The 23,733-nt window shown below is 45.5% G+C and overlaps 1 protein-coding gene across 1 annotated transcript; it reads left to right on the top strand.

Moving 5' to 3' along the window:
- Positions 1 to 348: 348 nt before the first annotated feature.
- On the top strand, positions 349 to 22,123 carry LOC149330423 (tryptophan 5-hydroxylase 1-like). Its single transcript, XM_089559845.1, has 12 exons — positions 349 to 490; positions 6,952 to 7,125; positions 8,401 to 8,707; positions 10,149 to 10,249; positions 10,711 to 10,778; positions 13,211 to 13,360; positions 14,170 to 14,216; positions 14,980 to 15,115; positions 15,968 to 16,094; positions 18,156 to 18,251; positions 19,189 to 19,322; positions 21,859 to 22,123. The coding sequence occupies exons 1-12, from the start codon at positions 371 to 373 to the stop codon at positions 22,043 to 22,045; spliced, it is 1,647 nt and encodes a 548-aa protein (XP_089415971.1). The 5' UTR covers positions 349 to 370; the 3' UTR covers positions 22,046 to 22,123.
- The last annotated feature ends 1,610 nt before the right edge of the window (positions 22,124 to 23,733 follow it).

The raw sequence follows: 23,733 nt of genomic DNA, 5'->3' as shown, positions 1-23,733 counted from the left end.
CAACCCTCCCCCACATCCTCCTCTCGCCGGCTCGCAATCTCCAGGCGGCAGCCAACGACGAACACCACGGACGCCAGCTAGGTGGCGCGCGCAGTGGTGACGTCGGAACGCCGCCACGACGCGTCCCCAAAATTGGCGGGAGAAAGAAGAGTTCGCGGGAAAAAAGGAGTGGAAGGGTGAGAGATGGGCGAGAGTGGAGGGAGAAGGATGGGCCCTAACGGTCGCTATAAGGAACTGATAAGTGGGTGTCGAAGGCATTTTGCGATCGGTGGTCGCTGGGCCTAGAGGCGCACGCAGTCACCCCGTCTGTGGACTTCAGCCGAGGCGCAACCGGCAGAGTGCTTTTAGTTCCTTGGTAGGGTCGAACAAAATGGCGGCGGATGCCACATCTTTGAGCAGACGGAAACTGTTCCAGAGCAGACGTTGTTGCAGCACGCCAGCCATGGCCAGCCTGTCTGACTTTCCCGACTCCTTTATCGAAGAGATAAAGGTGAGAGCTCTGATAAAGTTCTTGTCTGGACGCCTCAATATTAGATATCAAACCTAGCTACCAAGAGGCTGTTGCCAATATAATCTCAAAGCATGGCAATGCACCTGTTGCTTTTCTGGCTGAGTGTCATTGAATCGGTTCATAATGAATGCAATAAATTTATCTTAGTTTTCCCAGATTCGTTTCAAAGTGTCATTATCATATCCGACGGAAATGTTTAAAAGAACTGAACTTCAAATAAAAAAGCGGGAAGATTCGTAAGGCATTGTTCTCAGAAATACTGAAAGCATCAAGCGTTGCAAAGGCGGCTTTAATGGAAGCTTACATTTGGACCTCTTGCATCATATCAGTCGTCCTAAACGCTTTAAATTGAGAACCCACCGCTTTGAGTGTGAGGCCTAAATTGATTATGTGCGAATAAACCTAACAGAACTAACCAGCTTTTACACGACACTTACACGCAACTTTGCTTGATGTTTGGTATTCTATTCTAATTTTTGAATGTGGCGTCTCTCATAGCCTCAGTCGCTTTGGGACGTTAAACCCCATAAACATAAACATAATTTTGAATTTGGTGTGCTCATTATAGGACACGTTTTTATCTCGCAGTAGTGGCACATGATGGCAGTATGTAAACTGCATGGCACACAACATAGTGTGCAAAGCCACTGTAGTGTTCCTTCTCATCTTCCGTGACGCAACGGGCTTAGGTTGTGTTCCATTGAACATTGCATTAATTGCTTCATAGCTTTGTCGTCGTCAGAACAATGTTGTCAGGGGCGGCAATCTGAGGGCCAATACACTGTAGCGCAGCAAAAGACGAGAACACAAGAGACGAGAGACGAGCACCACGAGCGCTACGTCTCTTGTGTCCTCGTCTTTTGCTGCGCTAGTGTATTGGAACTATGTATCAACAAGCCCAAAAAGCCACGAATCTGAGAGCGACGGTGTGACTGCGATGCCACAAAAGTTTAGTTCAAACAGCAGCCACAAGCTTATTGGCCGGGGCACCGCACCATTCAGTACACAGGAGTACCATTCCAAAACCTGCGCGCATTTAGTCACCCCAGTGTGATATATGAACATGTCGGGATGCTATCGGCGCTTTTTAAAGGGCGCCTTTTTTATATATATTAAAAAAAAACTGGTGTCTGACAGCGGGTGCTCAAACTGATGCGTCAGTATTTCACCTCTTTTTCTGTTTGTATAAAGGAAGTTCTTCAGAAGGAGCGGGAGAGGGGTATGTTTAAGATTTCGCGCTACCACGGGATGGTAGTTCCTTTGTATGTTTACGGCCCCCGGACCAGTTTACAGAAACCAGTCATGTTGTTCATCATTTGCTTGCGCAAATCGCCTGCGTATCAAACTAGAAAGGCTCTAAGGTTTATGGGGGTTTAACATGCCAAAGCGACTCAGGCTATGAGGGACGCCGTAGTGGAGGGCTCCGGAAATTTCGACCACCTGGGGTTCTTTAACATGCACTGACATCGCACAGTACTTCGCCTACATCGAAATGCGACCGCAGCGGCCGGGATCGAACCCGCGTCTTTCGGGTCAGCAGCCGATTGCTATAACCACTGAGCCACCGCGGTAGCTAGACTGGAAAGCCAAGGCATATTTCGGTGCAAATAGAGCTGTAAAGCAGGTTAAAAGGGCTGATTTTAAACACAAAAAGTCAGTTTTCGCATATATAACATCCATATGACTAATTTCATAACTGGAGCTGGATAATGAATATTTATGACCTATATTTAACTTATGGTCACAGAAGCCAACAGCCACACAAACCAAGGGGCACAGGGGATTATTTTTTTTATTAATTTATTTATTTTGTGGTGTTGATCAATTTAGAATATTACTGAATATGTCATCGCTTGTTTTTCTTCTGCTTTTCTAATCAATTAGCTTTAAGCAATGACATATTGACAATGACATCGCCATTCGTCGTCATCGCTCTCATGAAAACACGACCGCGCGGAATGCGCGCGAGCTCGCCTTAAGAAAAGAAAGAAGCCGAAGTGTGGGGCAAGCGAACGCTCAGCTTTAGGGCTGGTACCGACGTCCACTGCACTCGCCTACTATGACGAACCCAACAGTACTGAACCACGCGTGACAATATTCAGTAATATTCTAAATTGATCAACACCACAAAATAAATAAATTAATTAAAAAGAAATAATCCCCTGTGCCCCTTGGTTTCTGTGGCTGTTGGCTTCTGTCATATTTACAACGAGCCCCCCATTCCCCTTCCTTGTTTGCTTAAATTGGTCACATCGGTTACAGGTATTTACCATTTCTTCGCAGTAGTAGTTAGATCGCAATTTACAAATAAGCGGCAAGTCTTTTCTGTGCTGTGATATTCAGATATCTCGTGGGGACAGGTAAAGCTACTCTTAGTCACGAAATTTCTTCTAGGAAATAACCAAAGAGGTGGCCTAGTGGAGTGTACATCCACCTCGCATGCGGAGGGGCAGGGTTCGATCCGCTGTGCCGCCGGGTGGTCTCTTGTGATAAAATGCCCTAGCCTTGCGCTCGGCTTCTGAGGTGTGAAATAGATTGAAAGGGTTCTTTGACCTCGCCTTGTGAGACTAGAAATACAGTGTGCTATCGCGCTTTTTGGCCGAAGTTGTTATTATTCACCTCTTATCCTTGCGCTAGTGCAATTCGTCATCGTCGTTCTTCTACACACTGCTTTTTGGCGAGAGCTTCCGCGATAAAAATTTCCGCCTCGCTGCCAACACATCGATGGAAGTCGCGACGAAACAGCTGTTATCCCTTGAAGCAGATATTTTAGGAGTCTTGAAAGAAGTTATAAAAAAAACTCTTTTAGAGGTCCAAGGCCATAACATACCAATTGGGATAAGGCTTCTATTCGACATTAAGCGCAAGCGCTGCAATTCAACGTCTCTCTTGCTTTCAATATATGCGTAGAAAAAATATTATTTATTCGCTATAATCTTCGTGCTCTTTTTTTTTGTACCCGCTTAACCAACAACTTACGTAATGTACTCCATTGGTTCCTAACGTTTGTTACTCCAAAATCCTTGACACTGCAATATTCTGGGTTTGACCTTTTGTGCACATAGGAGAATTCGCGTTGAACTTCAGATCCATTCGCTTGCACGGTTACTTGACGTCAATTGGATGTTCACTTAACATTCATGATCACTTTGACGTCCCTGCGCCCACACACTTCGCGCCGAAGCTTGGAAGCCGACAATCCTTCTCAAATCTGCCAGTGATTCGGAGTTTTTATGCGAAGCATATTGCTAGAGCTACCACTCACGCCGTCGCCGTGGGGCCCCTAGCCGTGAAACCACGTGACACCGTGACGTCACACCACGTGACATCGGATGAGAGAGCCGGCCTCCACCTCGCGCCGTCGCCGTGGGACCCCTAGCCGTCACACCACGTGACACCGTGACGTCACACCACGTGACATCGGATGAGAGAGCCGGCCTCCACCTCGCGCCGTCGCCGTGGGACCCCTAGCTTGCCCCTAGCTAGCCGTCACGCCACGTGACACCGTGACGTCACACCAAGGTACATCGGATGAGAGAGCCGGCCTCCACCTCGCGCCGTCGCCGTGGGATGCTTCGCATTCCCAAGGCTTAGCCAAGCTGAGCCTCAGCAATTTTTCGTCTCTACGTGCCTCGCCAAGTTGGTTGTTTGTATCCGTACTTATGTTGGCGCCCGTCACCTTTTTCCTCGTGTATAGACGTCAAGAATGTAGACCGTGTAGCTGGAAGCTGTAGCCCCCAATTTAAAGTTTTCTCTTTATTTTCGGGCATATACACGCTCGTTTTATTTTGTGAAGGTACTTACGGTACCGCTTGGCTATATTTAAGCTCACTATCAGGCGCTGCATGTTTTTTTGCCTTGTTTATCCGGAGTATTGCGCGCCATTGATAACTAATCTTAAGACACACGATGTGACAACCGATCGGTAATAGTAAGTCATATACTAAGAAAAAGCCGTATGCGAATTGGTACCCAACCGAAGTCACCTGTCGTTGCTGAATCAAGTACTTCCAGAAAAAAAAAACAGCTAGCTATATTTTGACGCTGCCTGACAGGTATGCAAGTTTGACGGGCATGAAGAGAAAGCAACCGCTGGAAAGCATAGACGAATGTCAACGAATCTAAATGTCGGGTTCTTTTTAAGTTATGCCGCAGCAGAAACTACGTTTTACCGTCTCCTCATGTATCAGTCAGAACGGATAACTCTTCTGAAGGGTTATTAATTTCTTCAAAGCGCACGTATTAAATTTTCTCAAGCCAACCAATAAGCAGCTATAATAAATTGAAATACGTACGTTCCCTGACAATATCGTTTCTCTTCCCATAACTCACCATTTGCGTCAGAGTGCTTCCTAAAACTTCGGACCTAATGCTGATATCTGCCCCTATTTTGTAACCTTTATTGCAATAAGTTTTTTTCCTGCTCATCTGTATCCTATCAGGCCAGCGAACAAACTGCACTCGTTTTACTTTATTCAACCTTAAACCCTCACCGTAATTCCCGAATAGCTCTAAAACACATTAAGAATGCCAGCAGTGATTCGAGGAAAAGAAAGGTCCATGCAGTGAACCCTTTTCTGATGGGAGTAAGAGCGCTAGCCGCAAGTTCAACCTCCCCTCTCCCGGCCCTCTCAACTATGCCTAATTAGGGCAATCATTTCAATTCCCGCATTAATCTCGTCCATTTTGATCGCATTACCTCCTTAAGTTCTCGAAAATTCCCACTCTACATACCTCCTGAATGACATTTTCATGAGCAAGGTCAAACCTAGAGTTTTCTCTTGCGTCGTATTACAGCGGGAGTCCCTAATAGGAAGTATTCAGTGACGTCCCAGCGGCCACCATTTTGTTGTCTATGGAGCACTACGGAAGGCTGCGGTAGTGTCTAATGGAACTGTCGCCTCTTTTTCCTGCCTGCACTGCTGAAGCTAGGCGGTGGACAATGAAATAGCGGCCGTGACGTCACGTGAATACCCCTTATACACTTCTCCCTGCCAAAAAAGTCCAGGACTCCGATATAGCTTCCTTGTTAGCCGCACTTTCGAAAGAATCCTTTCGTGACGCAAAACGGGACACAAGAGACCTGCGGCCTTAATTAATCTCCATGCACCCGTCCCTAAGCTTCCGCGAATTCGATGAAGCCACGTGTTCGGTAACTGATTTCCCGCTCTGACGTGGACGTCTTATATACAGGGCCGTGTACGTCGCGTAACCCCGATATGTCACGGCCTTTCCTTGAGAGCAGGCGCCGATGGGGAGGCGGTGTCCCCATTTTTCCGCTAATCGTGCCGTCAATTAGGGAGCGCATTCCTCTGTCGGTGGGCGTCGGGATTCCTGGGGAGGGCAGTAGGAGGCCGACGATTGTATCCTCGGCAACTGTCGCGGCCTGATCGCTCGCGGAGCTGAACGCCCGCCCTCTTATGGAAAAGGTGGCAATACCAAGAAGACGTAGGCAAGACGTAATTTTGCGGACGGGACGACTATGGCGCGACCACTCCAACGGCAAGTTCTGGCTTGACACTTGAAACCTGGAAGGCGCCCACTGCGACATTTCCCTTTTTTTCTTTGTCGTTTGCTTCGGAAGGCGTTTATTCGTGAGTTGGGGATTCTGCGTAGGAACTTCGATTCTGGTGCAGATATGATATTCTCACAAGGGAAAATGATGTGACAAGCTGCTTAAAAATGTAAAGTAGTCTTGGGGTGGTTTGGTAGTGCTAGTTGTGTTATCCTTTGCGTGGATACGGTGGCCGCAGCTGGCAAAGAACAGGGTTAATTGAAGAGACATGAGAGAGGCCTTTACCCTGCAGTGGGCGTAGCCAAGCTGGTGATGATGATGACTGCCATCCTTCATTCGCTTGGTTGCAAGGTTGTTGGTAAGAAGCGGTTCACGGACTTAAACACTACCTTTTTTTATGTTGTGGGGACAGGGTTCACTGGAGAGACATGGGAGAGGCCGTTGCCCTGCAGTGGGCGTAGTCAGTCTGATCATGATGATGATGGACCGCAAGGATATTAATAGAACGGGTCCTGGCAAGCCCTTCAGCAGTGAAGCCATTTATTTTTTCCGCCTTTAGGTTAATTCAGCTGTCCCCCGGTGACTTCACGATGTTTCCGTAGAAATGTTTTACTGTGCATATCAGTTGCTTGACCCTGTTGTCACTTTTGCAGGGACCCTACCCCCTACATTTGCTTAGTGGCTTCTGACATTGCTCTGCGAAGCATTAGCTTGCGGTATCGTATATAGGCCACTAGGCCACTGATGGAGCATTGCTTTTCTAGCAAAATGCAAAGGCTATTATGTGCTGTGCGATGTGAGTGGACGTTGCAAAATTCCAGAAGCTCGGAATTTATCCCGAGACGTCTGCTACTGCGCCTTTCATATCACATTTGCAGCTTTGGGACGTTAAGTCCAACCTACTAATGTTTCGCAATGTTCGCAGAGCAAAATATCCATGAAGGAAGCTCCACTCGAGTCCGAAACGCCGGAGGTGCCCGAGGCAGAGACTCCCATTGAAGGCAACGGCACCACCGAGGACCCGAAGGAGAACTCCGCCGTCGTCTTCTCTCTGCGAAACCAAGTTGGCGGCTTGGTCAGGGCTCTCAGGGTGTTCAAGGTGAGTTTTCCACGGTTCCTTGCGAAGCCTGAGCGACATGAGCAGTGATCCGCCGAAATGTCTCCAGTATCAGATATAGTACAAACTGCGCTAGCGCTGTAATCGGTTTTGATGTTGCTCGAAAAAAAATACATATTTCTTACAGGTTTAAACAAACCGCATTTCTCAAAATAATTCTAAAAGTGCTGTATCACATTCCAGAGAGGTAGAAGGCCTGATTAAGGTTACTGGCTACTAATATAACCTTCCCATTGGAAAAGAACTTCGGTAGTCGGACTGCGCATGACAAGGTGATGGAAAGAGCATTAAATTTTTCACTTGATATCTAAGCAGGCCCAAGAAGCTTAATAATGTCTGGAAGTTCAGAACTTAGTGTGGTTTGTTAGTTTTCGTTGTAGAGTAATACTATTTTTTTCAATAAACCTTCAGGAGTTTTTGCATAGCTAAGTTTAAGTAGCGGTCCAATGATGGCTGTTCACGACGTCTATTCCACATTACAAATCCCTGGGCATACCAGGTGTAAATTAATAGCACAGCCAAATGCGGCTCATTCAACTAGATCTACTTTGTTTCAGTCAACAGGGTGGCTTCTTGCTTGATTCATTTATGAATCTTTTTACATACATTATAGCAGGTATAGAACTCCAGCAATGATAATAAATTTCAACAAAGTAGCTGCAGCAGATATCTTGCCTTACATACCATCGGCGGCAGAAGTAATAGACCTCTCCTCCAAGTTCTGGCCCGTGCTACTTCGTGTGGGGGCCGGAACTTGGAGGCGAGGTCTGTTACTGTTGCCGCCGACGGTGCATACCAAACAATTCTGAACAAAGGCATTTTGAACAGGAAATAGTTTACGAACGCCGTTTTTTCATATAATGTAAGATTTCACTGTAACAATCAAGGTATCCGCAGATCTCTCGTCGAAAGGCTTGCATTTTTTTTTTCTAATGACATTCTTGCTATCGTCAAAAGGGTTCCCCAGTGGTTTACTATGGCAGTCTTAACTGCTCGATGCTACCCATAAAAACACTACACAAAAAAGAGTTTGCGACATATCAGAAGAATGGACCACTGCCTGTAATATTTCTATATCAGTGCATTGCAGTTTTCAATATTTGAAATATTTCTTCAGAAATAAAAAAAGATGGCTGGAATGGCCAAGTAAAGAAACCAAGTAAAAAGCATAACTGCCAAGATAATGACCGGGGCGCAGGAGTAGACATCCTCGTTCTACATCCAGTTCCATCCGCTTCCAATCCTCCGCTCTCCCAGGAGAAGAATGTGAACGTGCTGCACATCGAGTCACGCAAGTCGCGCGTCAACCCCAAGCAGTACGAGATCTTCGTGGGGGTCGACTGCGACCAGGGCACCATGGACGACGTGGTGCATGCGTTACACCACGAGGTGGACTGCATCCAGCTGAAGGAGTACTACTCCTCCAAGGGCCAGCTACTGATGGACTCATCGAGGGACGGCAGCGGCTGCTGCGGTGACACTCCCGTTCCGTCGCCGCCCGCCGTCTTGCGCGGTGGTCCGACTCTGATCCCCGGGGAGTCTCTCTGCATCGACGACCTACCCGGTGAAGTGTCTAAAAATGCATTACTTACACGTATACTCTGAACGGAAAGAGTAAAAAGGGAGTATGTGGTCCTGTGGCGCCATCCCTTTTATAAAAGGCGGCGCGGACGAAAAGTTTCAGTTCACGACAACGCAGCGAACTATGGAAAGAAAAATGATAGGTGTAACGTTAAGAGACCGGAAGCGGGCGGAGTGGGTGAGGGAACAAAAGCAAGTTAATGACATCCTAGTAGAAATCAAGAGGAGGAAATGGACTTGCGCAGGGCATGTAATGCGAAGGCAAGATAACCACTGGTCCTTAAGGGTAACGGAGTGGATTCCAAGGGAAGGCAAGCGTAGCAGGGGGCGGCAGAAAGTTAGGTGGGTGTATGAGATCAAGAAGTTTGCGGGGATACATTGGCCGCAACTGGCAAAGGACAGAGTTAATTGGAGAGAGATGCAAGAGGCTTTTGCCCTGCAGTGGGCGTAGTCAGGCTGATGATGGTGATGCGAGAGGAGAGCTTACTATTTTTTACTCCCATGTGGGCGTATTTTTGTTTAGAGTGCATGCTCAGCGCGTTCTCTATATTCTTGCCGGGTCACTTTCGTTGCATGTTCGTTATTTATATTGCATGGCTTACATTGTACTGAGATATTACCCATGTTCTCTCTGTCACATGCTGCATATCTCGCCTGCCTCTAGAATTAGGCTCTTTGCGTCGATTAAGCCCATGTTATACGAGCGTGGCAGGAGTCTTAGGAAAACCGATTGAAATCATCGATGTAGGCTGTCCACCTTAATTATCTACAAGGAAAAGCGCAGCAGCGGTGGATAAGCTTATGAAGGCTGGTTATCAGCTAAAGCATGTAAAAATTGAAGTCTCCGAAACAAACCGGGGACAGATTTTATGACCAGTCCAAGCGACGTCTGTACAAGACATTTCCTCTGGCCACAGTTCTGGCGTATCGCCACTTTCAAGAAGAATTTTGTGCAAACAAATTAGGCATGTTGTCACTGGATAACAAAAAAACTAGAAGGTCACAAAACAGAGCGAATAACACAAATATATATTTGCCCGCACAGTTGACTGAAACAGCGCTGTACCGCTCTCTCTCTCTCTCTTTTTTTCCATCTGCCACAAACACTTCCATGCACTACAGTTGTCAAAGTAATATGGCTTCGTGACATATGACTTCGTAATATGACTTCGTAATATGACTTCGGATGGCGCTTTATTCAAGAAGGCGAGCGGTTATATAGGCAAGCGGTTAGATAACAGAAATGGGGCCGGCTTCTGTCCGGCTAGGCGCGTGTGCATGACTGCATTACGTCACAAATTGTCTTTTTTTTAAAACAATACATGCGAAAACAATGAAGAGTGTTAAGTCACTTAGGGCTCTCTCAACGCCTAAACATCAGCCTGTACCTCGGTACTGCCTGTTGAATGCATACGCTGTTGCAGAGTTCGCCGGGATGCCATGGTTCCCACGCAAGATTTCTGACCTGGACAAAACTTCAAACAAGGTGCTTATGTACGGCGCAGAGCTAGACGCTGACCATCCAGTAAGTGCTTTCATAGACTCGAGTGCAGGGTGCTTTTTGGTAAAATAAGGGCGTGGTATGAGTACCCCTTGAACGACAAAAATAAGTGCAGGTAGCTGTAATATGAAAGAAAACTGCCAGCTTTACAAACAAGAAATAATTTCACTATTTATGCAGTGAAGGCGCAAGCGCCTTGAGGGAATTATTTGGCGGCTTGGAAAAAACTTCAGGAAAAGAAAAAAATATGTGGAACTCATATTTGTGAGGTTATCATTGGTTGGGAGTTCCTGTGTTCATAATAATACTGTCGCTACATTTACGACGACTATCGGCAAATCACTTCGAATCAGTCAGTGTGTGAAACCCTGCCACATTTCGTATAGTTGCGTTCGGTGTAATGTTGTTTTTGCTGTTGCTGCTGCGGACTTGAAACTGCTGTGTATAGTGACTGACTTGTCTTTGTTTTTTGTCGCCAACTCAAGGGCTTCAAGGACCCGGATTACAGACAGAGGCGGATGTTCTTCGCGGACGTTGCCATGCAATACAAATAGTAAGTGTTAACGAACTTGACACTAAGTGGAGCCACATTGACGACAGAAAAACTTCTGCTTGTTGTTCCTACTTCTGTAATACAGAACTTCGCTCTAATACGTGCACGGCATATTTTCGCAGTGCCAATTAAGTGTGAGAAATTGAGAGCTATATAGTACAGCGTATATTGCATACCGGGCTCCGTAGACAGCAGGATAATATATTCATGTTATCCAGCTGAGCATGCAGAACAGGCAGCCGGAGAAGTTTTATACTAATGAGAATATAAAGAGGTAATATATGTGGCCTTCTATGAGAGCTCCTGTAGGATTAAGAAAAGTGCGAAGTAATTCGTCACTAATGTTCCTATATATGCTGTAGCAGGGAGCAGAGTTGCGCGATTGCTTTCTCCGCGCCGCTAGTAACACAATTCGCGTAGCGGCGATCACATGATCCTGCTCTCGTCAAATGTTCCCAAATTGTTTCGGATCGTGCCCAACGTTTGAGCCGGAGTGGGCCACCCAATCCCGTCTGGAGCGCAGTGTGCTTTGTGATCCGACTGAAGGAGTATTGTATAGCCACCACGGGGAGGAGGAGGAGGGGTGCCTCCGAACTGCCGCTACATTAGTTTCGGCTCAGTCAACTTCACGCGTGCAGTGCTGCTTTCCCGTAGAGCTTAGAACATATTGTCAGACCTTCGCGCAGCTCTGTTCCCTGCGGGAGCATATACAGGAACACTATTCGTTACAACTTGCAAGCGCCATCTTCGGGAACGCATTTCTGCAGCAGCTGAGCACCCAGAAGTTCGAGGGTATATCTGCAATCTTGTTTTCCTTTGCCATATCAAAGTAACTGTACATCGCTTGTGCTCAGATCTTTGTGTCATATGCGGCCTTTGCGGTACGTTTTTTGGGTGTCCTTGCGTAGACACTTAATTGGGCTAGCCGCCGCGGTGGCTCAGTGGTTATGGTGCTCGGCTGCTGACCCGAAAGACGCGGGTTCGATCCCGGCTGCGGCGGTTGAATTTCTTTGGAGGAGAAATTCTAGAGGCCCGTGTACTGTGCGATGTCAGTGCACGTTAAAGAACCCCAGGTGGTCGAAATTTCCGGAGCCCTCCACTACGGCGTCTCTCATAGCCTTAGGCCCAAACTCTGAAAGCTTCCTTTCCTTCGAAGTCTTCCTAACCTTACGTGAGGCCGCCTTTCCGCGAATGTTCGATGGAGGAAGCCAGCTTACTCTGAAAACTCCCCTCGCCTCTCCTCAAGTAAGGAACGCATGCCGCGTGTCTGGGTTTGAGGGTTCCTTCACATCGGCCAATAGGACGCCGAGCAGGAAGTTGCATTCCCGCGGCGACAACAAACATGGTGGCGCCCTTCGAAGCTGGGCCCCTCGATTCGGACTGAATTCGTCGTCGTTACTGCGTTTTTCAGTGCGTTCGCTGGCCATAAATGGGCCATCGGTCTTTCGCTTCCTCTCATCTTGCCTCTAAGGAAAGTATCAGTGATACATTTGCCTTATTTTTTATTTAGATTGGCGATTCAGCCGCTTTTAGGCTTAAGACCATCGGTTTGTTGACAGAAATGGTTTCCGTCCTAACAACCAGATGGCGCCACTAGGCTGAGCTAGACCGAAAACTCGTCCAGCAGATGCAAAGGGAATAGCCACATTCCCTTAGAAACGCTGTAACGTCCCGCAAAATACCTACGTCTAGCGTGCGTAAGCATGCACACGCTTATGGTACATAGACAGCGTCAATTTATGCTATTTGCTAGCCATATCTCTCACGCCACGAGCGGCGACGTGGTGGCCGGGAGGAGTGAACGAGGCAACATTTCGGCGGCGGCGGATTTCGCTCGCTCTCGCCGCCGAATGCCCAAGTGTGACAGAGCCGCACCGGTGCGGAATCTGAACGCAAACTCTTCCTCTGAGTGCACTTCCACTGGATTCACCGCGTCGCGAAGCGACCTAGCTATTCGAGGATACAGGTACACTTCATCGAACGCGTTTTCACAAGTACGGTTAAAAAATTTCGTGTCGCCCGCGTAGCGGTCAGTCCTCGCTGCCATTTTCTCCCGCCTCGTCAACTGCTCTCACGCCGGGCTCGTGTCCTTGCGCCGCGTCTCGCCGCCCGCGTGAGTGTGCGAAGTCACTTGTGGCAGCAGTGAGGTGAAGCCCTCCTTACTTAGGGCTCCTCAGTAAGGAAGCTTTCAGATTGACATGAGGGCACCTCACTGCAATGAAGGCTTCCTTACTGAGGTAAGGAAGCTTTCAGAGTTTGGGGGTTAGTCGCTTTGGGACGTTAAACCCCACAAACCAAACCAAACCAAACTTAATTGGGCTAGTTGTTCACTCCCGCTGAACATAGAAAAGAATCTAAAGATACGTTCTGCTCCTAGGTGGCGTTCGCGTTCGGTTGAGGCCTGATGGTGCACGCATGTTCTTGCTCTTCAGTGGCGCACCGATACCCCGCGTGGAGTACACCCTCGAAGAGCGGACCACGTGGGGGCGTGTTTTCAGGGAGCTGAGCCAGCTGTACAAGACCCACGCCTGCTCCGAGTTCCTGGAGAACTTCCGTCTGCTCATCAAGTACTGCGGTTACAGGCGAGCTAACGTTGTCTTAAGGCGAATGCCTTTATAGGCTCGTGACTTGCCGGCGTGTGCGTCCGCTGAGGTTGTCCCTCCCTAGCTGTCAAACTGAGAACGTCATCAAAATAGCGAAGTATATAGTCCAACGAAGTTTATTGTCACACCTCAGCAGTCAATTAATTAAAAACTAATGCCGTTATTAACATGGCATATTATGTCGTAACGTGAAATCAATTAATTAAAAATAATTAATAAAAACAGTTCAAAATAATTTATAAAAAAATTAAAAAAAGGTACGAGGAGAGGTAGAGGGTCGGGGGGTGAAGACAAGACTAAGAAGTTTGCTGGCATAGAATTGCAGAGGTTGACGCAGAACAAGTTTACAGATAAACGAGCCGCCGCGGTGGCTAAGCGGTTATGGTGCTCGGCTGCTAACCCGAAAGACGCGGGTTCGATCCCGGCCGCGGCGGCTAGAATTTCTTTGGAGGAGAAATTCTAGAGGCCCGTGTACTGTGCGATGTCAGTGCACGTTAAAGAACCCCAGGTGGTCGAAATTTCCGGAGCCCTCCACTACGGCGTCTCTCATAGCCTTAGTTGCTTTGGGACGTTAAACCCCATAAACCAAACCAAACCAAACAGATAAACGGGAGAAGCCTGTTTGCCCTATACCGTGCATGCAACCAGTCTTACATTGACCGCCATGATGACATCCTTCTTGTACGTGCTTAATAAACACATCTTCACTTTGGGCACGTAGATGTGCGCATTTTATCACACTTTTATGCAGGTGGTAATAAGGGTTTATGGATCTTGGTATCTTACAGAGAAGACAATATACCTCAGCTGGACGATGTCAGTCAGTTCCTGAAGTGTAAGTGTTGCTTTCGGTCATCAGTTTTTCCTTTCATTCACTAAGTCTGGCGAAGAGGGAAAGCTATCTATAATGACTTTAAAACAAGGTAGAGCTGAAAATTGTACGCTGCCTCCTAAACTTTTCGTCGATTCGTCGCCTTTGGTGATGCATGACTAAGCACAAAATGTGTCGACTGTAGTTGCTTTCATTTTCATTCATTGATTTGCAGGAAGGCGCGGTACTCCCTACGTCGGATGATTCATCTCTTACTCTTGATGGTACTTTTACCAAATGAATGTGGGGACCATCAGTTCAATTAAGCCTAATTTGCTCATTCAAGCGTCTGAGGTGAAAAAATTGAACCAGGGACAAAATACTAGTATTTTTCCAGCCTTAAGGCATGGGCGTTCCTTTTACAAGCATTCAAAACTGGTCTCAACTCATATAACCAATGTGGAAAAAATCTTGATAGATAAGGCGAAAGTAGGCACGTTTCAATGATCTGCGGGGTGACAGTCACTCATACGAGAAATAAGAGGAGGAATTTAGTGAAATCGACAAAGATATAACCTCCCTACATGTGTCGAGGCAAGCCGATGGATAAAAAAATTCATAATAAATTTTCTTTCTTTAAAACAAACTCAGCCACTTGATCATATACCGGCATCATTGCGTATTCCATTGCATGGAATACGCAATGATGCAACTTTTTCTGCGACGTCATATGGAACTGACTACGAAATAAGTATGCACACCGCCTTCTTTTGCCTTTGTTTTTCAGACAGGACAGGATTTCAGCTGAGACCAGTGGCAGGTTACCTGTCCGCCAGAGACTTCCTGGCTGGACTGGCATTCCGCGTGTTTCACTGCACCCAGTACATTCGGCACAGTTCTGACCCGTTCTACACTCCGGAACCGTGAGTTGTTCTCTGTTGCAGCTTTCGGGAGACATTGTACATAGATTTATATGCGTGATTACGCAACAGGGAAAGAGAAAACAGAGAAAGAAAAAACTAAGAGCTTAACCAGACTAGTAGCCATTTGACTACCAATCACTGGGGAGTAATGGAGAATAAAAAGGCCTAATAAGATAGGAATGCGCGCAGAAAGGGGGGGACTGTAGACGACGCGCTTACACATCAGTGAATGGAATATCGATAGAGATTCCTGAAGACCGTTTTCTTGAGTTCCTGCAGCAGCAGTAAATCGACTTATGCTCCACGGAACGCAGTGAGACCGTGGTCTAAAAATCTATAAACTTCTGGAAGCTCTGTGTATCCCATGAAGACTAGCATAGTCGGATACAAGTCAAGAAAAAAGCGGCGTTTCTCCGTCAAAAGACCCCTTTCCAGCGAATGGCTTCGGTCGATTCTCATGAACTTGCTAGTATGACAATGCTGTGCTGTACTATCCCGGATAATGAAGGGGTGGGACTATCCACTTTCATCTGCCACTGCCTGCATTGTCGCGTTAGCAGGTTCATGGGATTCGGCCGGCGCCATTGGCTGGAACGAGGTCTTTTGACGGAGAAACGCCGCTTTTTTCTTGACTTGTATCCGAATATACCTTACAGCTACTTGCCTGGCTTCAATCAAAAGCAATATTTATTTTCATTTTCATAAAGTAAACAGTTTACTGCGTGAAGATTGCGGTTGATGTGAGGCGCACAAACTTTTCTGAGGCAGCTTTTTATTCCCAGTTCCCCCATTAGTGAATGTGCTGTTTGCTAAATAAGTTTATTTGATCTGAAATTGTTTTTTTTTTTTCAGGGACTGCTGCCACGAGATTCTGGGCCACTGTCCCATGCTGGCCGACGCTAACTTTGCTCAGTTCTCGCAGGAGCTTGGACTGGCCTCTCTCGGGGCCTCAGACGATGAGATAGACAAGCTCGCCACGGTGAGAAAAAAACGGATCTCCTCTGCGAGTGCAATTCTCTCCAGAGTTGTGTGTCCAGAAAAAGACACGAAGACACTGGAGAAACATTCTGGGTTGTTCCGCCGGGTTGATTAGGTTTCACTTAAAATCCTTATGGTTTTGCCTTTTTTTTTTCTGGAGACGGAAATTTTGTCTATCTCTCTCATCTCCACTCATCTTCAGGTTGTAATACGCGAAATTCAGAACATTTCGGTCAAAATTTTCCTCTGTTTTTGATATTTATAATTTTTTCGCTACTTGTTTTGCTAACGTTTACGTCCAACCTGCTTGGATTTAGTGTCCACAATATTTTGTTAATAGATAAGTAAATAAATTAAAGAATCTTTCCTGTTACTGTGTTTATACGTATACTTTTCTTAGTTGACGAGTAGCATTAATTAAGCTCTAGATGAAGGAAATATAGTTGAGAGAGATAGAGAGAGAGAGAATAAACTTTGAGTGTTTGAAGGGAGAGGCTCCTTTCTGGAGTAGTTGGCCTACAGTCTCTTAGTGGCCTTGACATCTTGGATCTCAGCGTCCTAGTCAGCGCTGTCTGTGAGCAACTTTTGTTTCAGGAGAGCAAGCTGCCGGGCTAGTTGGTGAAGCATGTTAAAAAAAAAAGTGGCTGGCAGGCACCACATGCCCTTGGTATTCTCAGCTCCAAACAAGCTGTCCAAGCTATGCCCTCGAATTACTGGTTGTGCCGGCAGGGGCTGCAACAAAAAACATGGGTTCGCCTACGCCAAATGTGCAATAGGTGTGGTGTACTGCATCCCCCTCTCATGTGGGGCTTCATACGTTGGCCAAACTGGCCGCTGTATTAATGACCGGCTACGGGAGCATGCCAAAAACATAGAAAATAACGACACGAATGTGAATCTTGTGCGGCACCTTGCTTCGTGTAAATGTAGGGCGGGATTAGAGAAGACCACGATTCTTGGCAAGAGCGGTAATGATAAGGCAAGGCTCGTTTTAGAAGCTTATTATATCAGAAAGCTGTCCGAACGTTGTGTCAGTGACACGTCGGTACACATATACTCATCTGAATGTGCTTTTTTAGATTTGTTTTTTGATTAACTCGTTTGCTTGACGGATGTGCATTATCTGTACCTTGCTACGCGCATGCTCTTCATTCCCTTCCTATATATCCCCTGTACTTCAGCATGAATAAACAGTTGGTAGTCAGCGCTCGTGTTGTCTCAGTGTGTCTCTCTTTGTCCCTTGTCTGTTTTTTTGCGCTGAATTCAATTTAACTTTTGTTTCCACGGGTCTAAGCGCGGTCTCCCACTGCTCCTCTGTGGTTATATGCCTGAAAGGGTTCTTACTGCAGCCCCACTTCATAAGGTCTACATTCGCACGCTCTCGGCAGCAGCTTTTGCATTCTGCTGAGTATATCTATTGGGAAATTTTAGCTAGCATTTCTGTGCTTGGGAGTATGTGAGTTTGGAGCTGCCTGAGAGTAGCTGCTTGAAAATGGCCCTCTTGAAACGGGCCCATTGCTTCTAGTGTCTGCCTTCATCATTTTTTTTTTCACCACAGTTACTCTGCCCATTTCTCTTTGTAACAGATTATTGAAAAGCCGAGACGCCCGAAAATACGCACATAGAACTTTCGGAGGCCACACCGCTGACATCTAAAGCATTTTCTTGCCTTATTATAAGATTGGAAATTGTATATATCAATTAGTGAAAGCGTATTCATAATGAGCTGCTACCTGAACATACGGAGGGATCATATCCATATGCGTCTTTCGCAACTTTTGCAGCGTGCATACTTTACTCGTTACGCCCCCCCCCCCCTCCCCCCCCCCATGTAATGCCCAACCCAGGGCCCTTAAGGGACAATCAATGATGATTATGATGGCGAAGATCCATAACTGAACTCCCTATATAACATGTTTTGGAATACTGATGCATGGTTCTTAAGATCACGTATGTGTAACATTTCATCATGCGATATATATTCCTTGAATTAATATGACCGCTCTAAAATATATTTTAAAGCTCCCGCTGACTATCATTTTTTCTTTTGTATTTCTCTTAGTGTTACTTCTTCACTGTAGAGTTTGGACTCTGTAAACAAAATGGTGAAATGAAGGTGTACGGGGCTGGTCTGCTTTCCTCAGCAGCGGAACTTCGTGTGAGTATGCCTTCATGATAATCCAGTAACGCTGCTTTTCCGTTGCTTGCAGTGTTCATTTAGGCATCGGTGTATAAATAAAACGGCCTGTTTTATCATAACGTGTTGTCTATTAAAATTACTTCTCATGACGAAAAGAAAAAAAAAGTAGCACTCGAAGTTCCAGAAAAAAAAAGGCACAAAAGTGATCAAAACTTACTATGGCTGTTGAGCTGCCATTCAAATTTTTCTTTCAAGTAACTTAACAGGTTATTTTTAAGATCCAATGAAACAGCAACATTCACAGAATTTTCGTACGAAACATGTTTGCTTTATTTCTGCCGAGGAAACTAAACTGACCTGGCTATTCGCTTCGCTAATTTTCAGGCAATTTCTCTCCCGAGTTGCACTCAAGTTTGCAAGATGACCATCTTTGTTCACACAGCGAACCATCTTACTTTCTCGCCCACCGTCTCTCAAAATACAGTTTCGTTTGGCACATTGCGTTCACTGCACATAATGTGCAAAAATTGAACACGCAGCATTACCTATAATTCCTTCCAGTTCCTTCCAAAAAGTAAACATATTTAGTTGGACATTTGACAGATTTTACAATATCGCCTTTAGCAGATTTTTTACTCGAAGTTCATGTCTCCATGTCGAGATGGCTCAGCGGCCTTGTGGCCACCACCTATTGCTCACAAGGGAGCAGGTTTGAATCCCCGGCGCTTTTCGATGGAGGGCAAATGTGAAACCGCCCATGCACTGTGAGACGTCAACGCGCGCTACAAGAACTTTGGTTGACCGAAATTATTCGCTAACATTTCGCTACGACGTCCCTCACAGTTTCATGTGCACCTTCAACAAGTTGAATCCCACATGCTAACCAAGTTAATGTGCCGACCGACGGTAGGAATGTCTCGTTGATAATCACAAGTTAATCTTTTTGCATTCGCAGCATGCCCTTACCGACAAAGCGAATGTGCTTGCCTTTGACCCGGCCATTACGATTGAGACTGAGCCAATCATCACGGCTTTCCAAAATGTGTACTTCTATACGGAAAGCTTCAACGAAGCGAAACTGCAAATGAGGTAGGGTTCCCCTTTACTGCGATACTGAAAAACGAGTGTTTGTGTTTCTGTCCCATGATGCTCCGTAATTTGCCAAGAAAATTAGTATTACTGAGTTCTTCGTATTGTTGGGAATCTCGCCTTAAGTTATTTCATATCAGATCAGTAAAATAAGTAATCATGGCGAAATAACATATTGCTTCAATAATATATCACACCCTATTTTTTCAGCATTGTTTAACCGGGATAAAATTTTGTACCATTAGTTGCAGCCTTTGGCATGCCTCTACGTCATAGCCAGTCAAAAGACGCTGATTATGATTATGTATAAAGGAGTTTTGTAAGGATAAATATCACTTACTACTAGCTCCCAGGCGTTTAAAATTGCCCGCTGCCGAAGAAGAAGGATTTTGTAACCTAAACGAAGTTTTTGTTTTCGAAAGTTAAGTAAAGTTGCCTACAGGGGCAAATAAAGAGCAGCGAAAAACCTATGACCTATTCACTGTAGTTTTGTTCTTGTTTGTTTTGTATTTATTTTACTACCTTAGCCACGGCGAATCAAAATCTTGTTTCGGGGATCGTGCAATTTGCGAAAGGCAATGTAATCATAGTCGAAAAGGCGCGCTCGTGACCTCGAAACGCTGCAATTATTTCTCGTATATTTAGCAATACTATCCCAAGAAAATATGACAGAAGCCAACAGCCACAGAAACCAAGGGGCACAGGGGATTTTTTTTAATTTATTTATTTTGTGGTGCTGATAAATTCAGAATATTAATGAATATGTTATAGCTTAAAGGTAACTGATGAGAAAAGCAGAAGAAAAAACAACCACATCCCACCGGCGGCATGTGGTTGTTTTTTCTTCTGCTTTTCTAATCAGTTACCTTTAAGCGATAACACATTCAGTAATATTCTCCATTGATCAGCACCACAAAATAAATAAATTAAAAAAAATCCCCTGTGCCCCTTGGTTTCTGTGGCTGTTAGCTTCTGTCATATTTTCATATTTATAACGAGCCCCTCATGCCCCTTCCCTTGTTTGCTTAATCCCAAGAAAAGAAAGACGAAGAAATACGTGCGGCCATTTAAAGACCCCCGTGGAAAGTTCTCTTTTTTTCACGGAAGAACTACATCTAGAAATGCTATGAAAGGTTTTAAAATAGCTCGGAGTGCCCTTTTACCTAGCTTTCTTCGCTTGTTTTTGTGTGGTCTTATCGCATCAGCACTACCATTATCATTGTCATTTAAAAGAGAAGCAGGCCTCTAATCCACGTGCTGATTTTTGCTGCGCGTCTTCAACCATATATGTTGAACAACCTGTAGGTTCCTTGTTTCAGAATCTGGCATGCCAATTGGTTCAATATTTGTTGGCAGACAGATTAACGCGACACCTGTAGGCTGACAGATGAAATGGTTAGCGGTTTCAGTAATCATCTTGTACCTATAATAACTGGTGGTATATCTCATACGCGGCACTATTTGTCACTTAGCACCTCCTTTCTATGCAAAAAGAAAGAGAAAGGAAGAGCTCCCCTCTTTTATTGTGCACGTTTTCTGCGTGTCCATTACTCTTTCGAAATTCAAACATGCTTCACAAGGTACGCTACCCAATGTACAAAGTGTGCACCCATATCTGACACCGTCTCAGGAAATCTGGAAAAACGTACGCTTCTAGTTCGCACGACTGCCACCCAGTATCGCGTGGCACTGAACAGTCAAATTCGCCGCGGGAATTTCGTATGTTTGGTACAGCCTTTGTCAGAAGTTTAGAGCCCAGGGGGTTTGCTTCTGGGCCACACTGCTGTGCTCGTAATGCGTGCTCAGCGTTCCAAATCTCCTGAAGGTAAGATGATTTTTCGTCCTCCACCCTCCGATGCGTAGGACTTCCATGAGTGCTACAGGAGCGCCACAGTAGTGCTTTGAAACGAACCCCCTGGGCTCTAAACTTTTGACAAAGGCTGTACATCCAATTGATTTTCTATGGCCGCTGAAAAAAAATTCGCTGTGGCTTAGCTTGGTTAAGCCCGGTAATTGCGAAAGCAATATCCGTACCTACGCCATGGTTCAGCTGGTAGTGTAGCTGGTGGTGGTGCTTGTGGTTAGACTTGTGGTGATGCATCGGTTATCGAATCCAATCCAATGTAATCTAATCTAATGTAACGCAATCTAATCTAATCCAATCCAGTCCAGTCCAATCCAGTCCAATCTACTCTAATCTAATGCAATCAAGGTCAAATGAAGGTCAATGGTGGTCACCGCCGCGGCACGGCAAAGGCGTGAAGGTGCAAGTAGTATTGCTTTCGCAATAAAAGAGCCAAGGAGGCAATTTGTAGGTCAGTCAGATTTGGGAGGGAGGGAAAGAGCCGGTGATGATAATCACCACGTTCACGGAGAATCTCTGGAGACTCTGTACTTTTCTCAAAATTACACATTTAAACAGCCCCTTTCAGTTACATGGTGTTCGTCACTAGCGGCCAAGAGATGGCGCTAGTTTTCAATGCAGAGAATAAAAGTCATGGTCAAGAAAAACGCTGTTTTTGTGTACCTCTTCCAGAGAATTTGCCAAGACCATCAAGCGCCCGTTCGGCTTGCGCTACAACCCGTACACCCAGACCGTGGACGTGCTCACCAACACTCGCAAGATCGCCAACATCGTCAGCGAGCTGAAGGGAGACCTCTGCATCGTCACCAACGCGCTGAGCAAACTGAAGGTTTCCGACACAGAGAATCTGAACCGCTAAGAACGATTCGCTCACAGGCTGGAGGAGAGGTTTTCGTTGCATCGTTTATGAATCGAGGTTTAAAAGAAAAAAGGGAAAAATAAGTAGCTTCCTGAAAGCTTCTACGGTTATTTATTGGAGATATGACTAAGTGGATACTGCATTTATGTGACGCCTATACAGAATGCGTGTACTGTGCGATGTCAGTGCACGTTAAAGAACCCCAGGTGGTCGAAATTTCCGGAGCCCTCCACTACGGCGTCCCCCACAGCCTGAGTCGCTTTGGGACGTTAAACCCTAATAAACCAAAAGCCTATACAGAATAATTGTCAGTGGTAAATACCAAATCACGGCTTTCAATGACCGGCGTATTGCAGCCTCAGTGGTTAAATTTTTGAAATTTTTAGTGAATTCTTAAGTAAATATAACAAAGAAATAATAAAATATATGGACAAATATTAAGGCGTTTACTGCAAAAAAGTGTAGTTACTCATAGCGGAGCCTCGTTTATAACATTGTTGATAGTACGAATGTTAATGAACGACAATAACCAGCAAAATAGTTTATGCCGCAAGCGAAAGAAAATAGAAAGAAAAACGTTGAAAGTGCGATGTCGTCACTTTGGAGCGTGAATTTTGTGGATGATTTATAGAGTGAAATGGGTGTTGCTTGTTTTTTTGCAGACAAGTCCTTAGCGAATATTTCGTGTTTAGAGTGCGGCTGTTACGTTAGATTTGAGCTACCAGTGAGTTAAAAAAACGTACGCAGTCTGTTGTTACTAGCTGAAAATTGATAGCAGAGTATCTGGACCGTACGCTAGGGACTAACTGCCGGTTTGTGACAGTGTGCATGCAGATTAGTGAAAAGATAGCGAAAAATTCTGCAGGAAAATAAACATCTATGAAACAAGAAATGAATCCCGCGCTAGCTTGCTAACCAGGTACCGTGACCCGTCGGTCACATTTTCTCACGTAGAGTTTAGCATTTCGATGTATGAGTCAGGTTCCGTAAACCAACGTGTACCACCATTACCCTCCTTTTTATCTTAGCTGCATGACTGTTGTGTTTTCTTCGTTCGTGTTACCTTAGAAATTGAATAAAGCACGTATAAAACAAGACAAAAACAGCACTCAAACTCAACGACCTCTGTGGCATTCAGCGAACACACATACCTGACTACTGTGTATCGCTTTCTAGTCTAATGGTGACAGCAGTAAACGTGCTGAGAAATTATAAAACTCCAGTACCACCGTAATGAGCGAATATTCAAAATTTTCCGTTCACCCTGAAGGCGCGTTCAATTTCGGTACCAACAGTACCGGCGCTACTTGATAAACACGTGATGCCCTTGTCTAGCAAAACACACCCAAGGTCTGAAAATTTTCTCAGGATTATGAATTCGCTCCGAAATCAAATTAGCGTTTCCATGTTTGAAAAATAGGTTTCTGACCTTAAAATAGAACGGTGGATTAATCTTGAAGGAACAATATGCCTATAATGACTTGTGGGGTCGGATAAAAAAAAAAAAAAACTCCCTAATAATGTACCTTCCGCACTATGGCTTGCATAAGCTTTTCGGTCGTACTGTACTGAGTGCCGCTTTCGCTTACTCTTTGATTTCTTTCGCTCATGGTTGGGTTGCGAATAAAGGATCCTGAAAACTGTATATCTTGAAAACATCGGGTGATTTGAAATGCATCAAAATTTTA

The sequence above is a fragment of the Amblyomma mixtum genome, chromosome 9 (assembly GCF_055824585.1).
Source record: "Amblyomma mixtum isolate Tamu chromosome 9, ASM5582458v1, whole genome shotgun sequence".
In the NCBI taxonomy this organism is placed as follows: domain Eukaryota; kingdom Metazoa; phylum Arthropoda; class Arachnida; order Ixodida; family Ixodidae; genus Amblyomma; species Amblyomma mixtum.
This window is presented reverse-complemented; position numbering and strand designations above follow the sequence as displayed.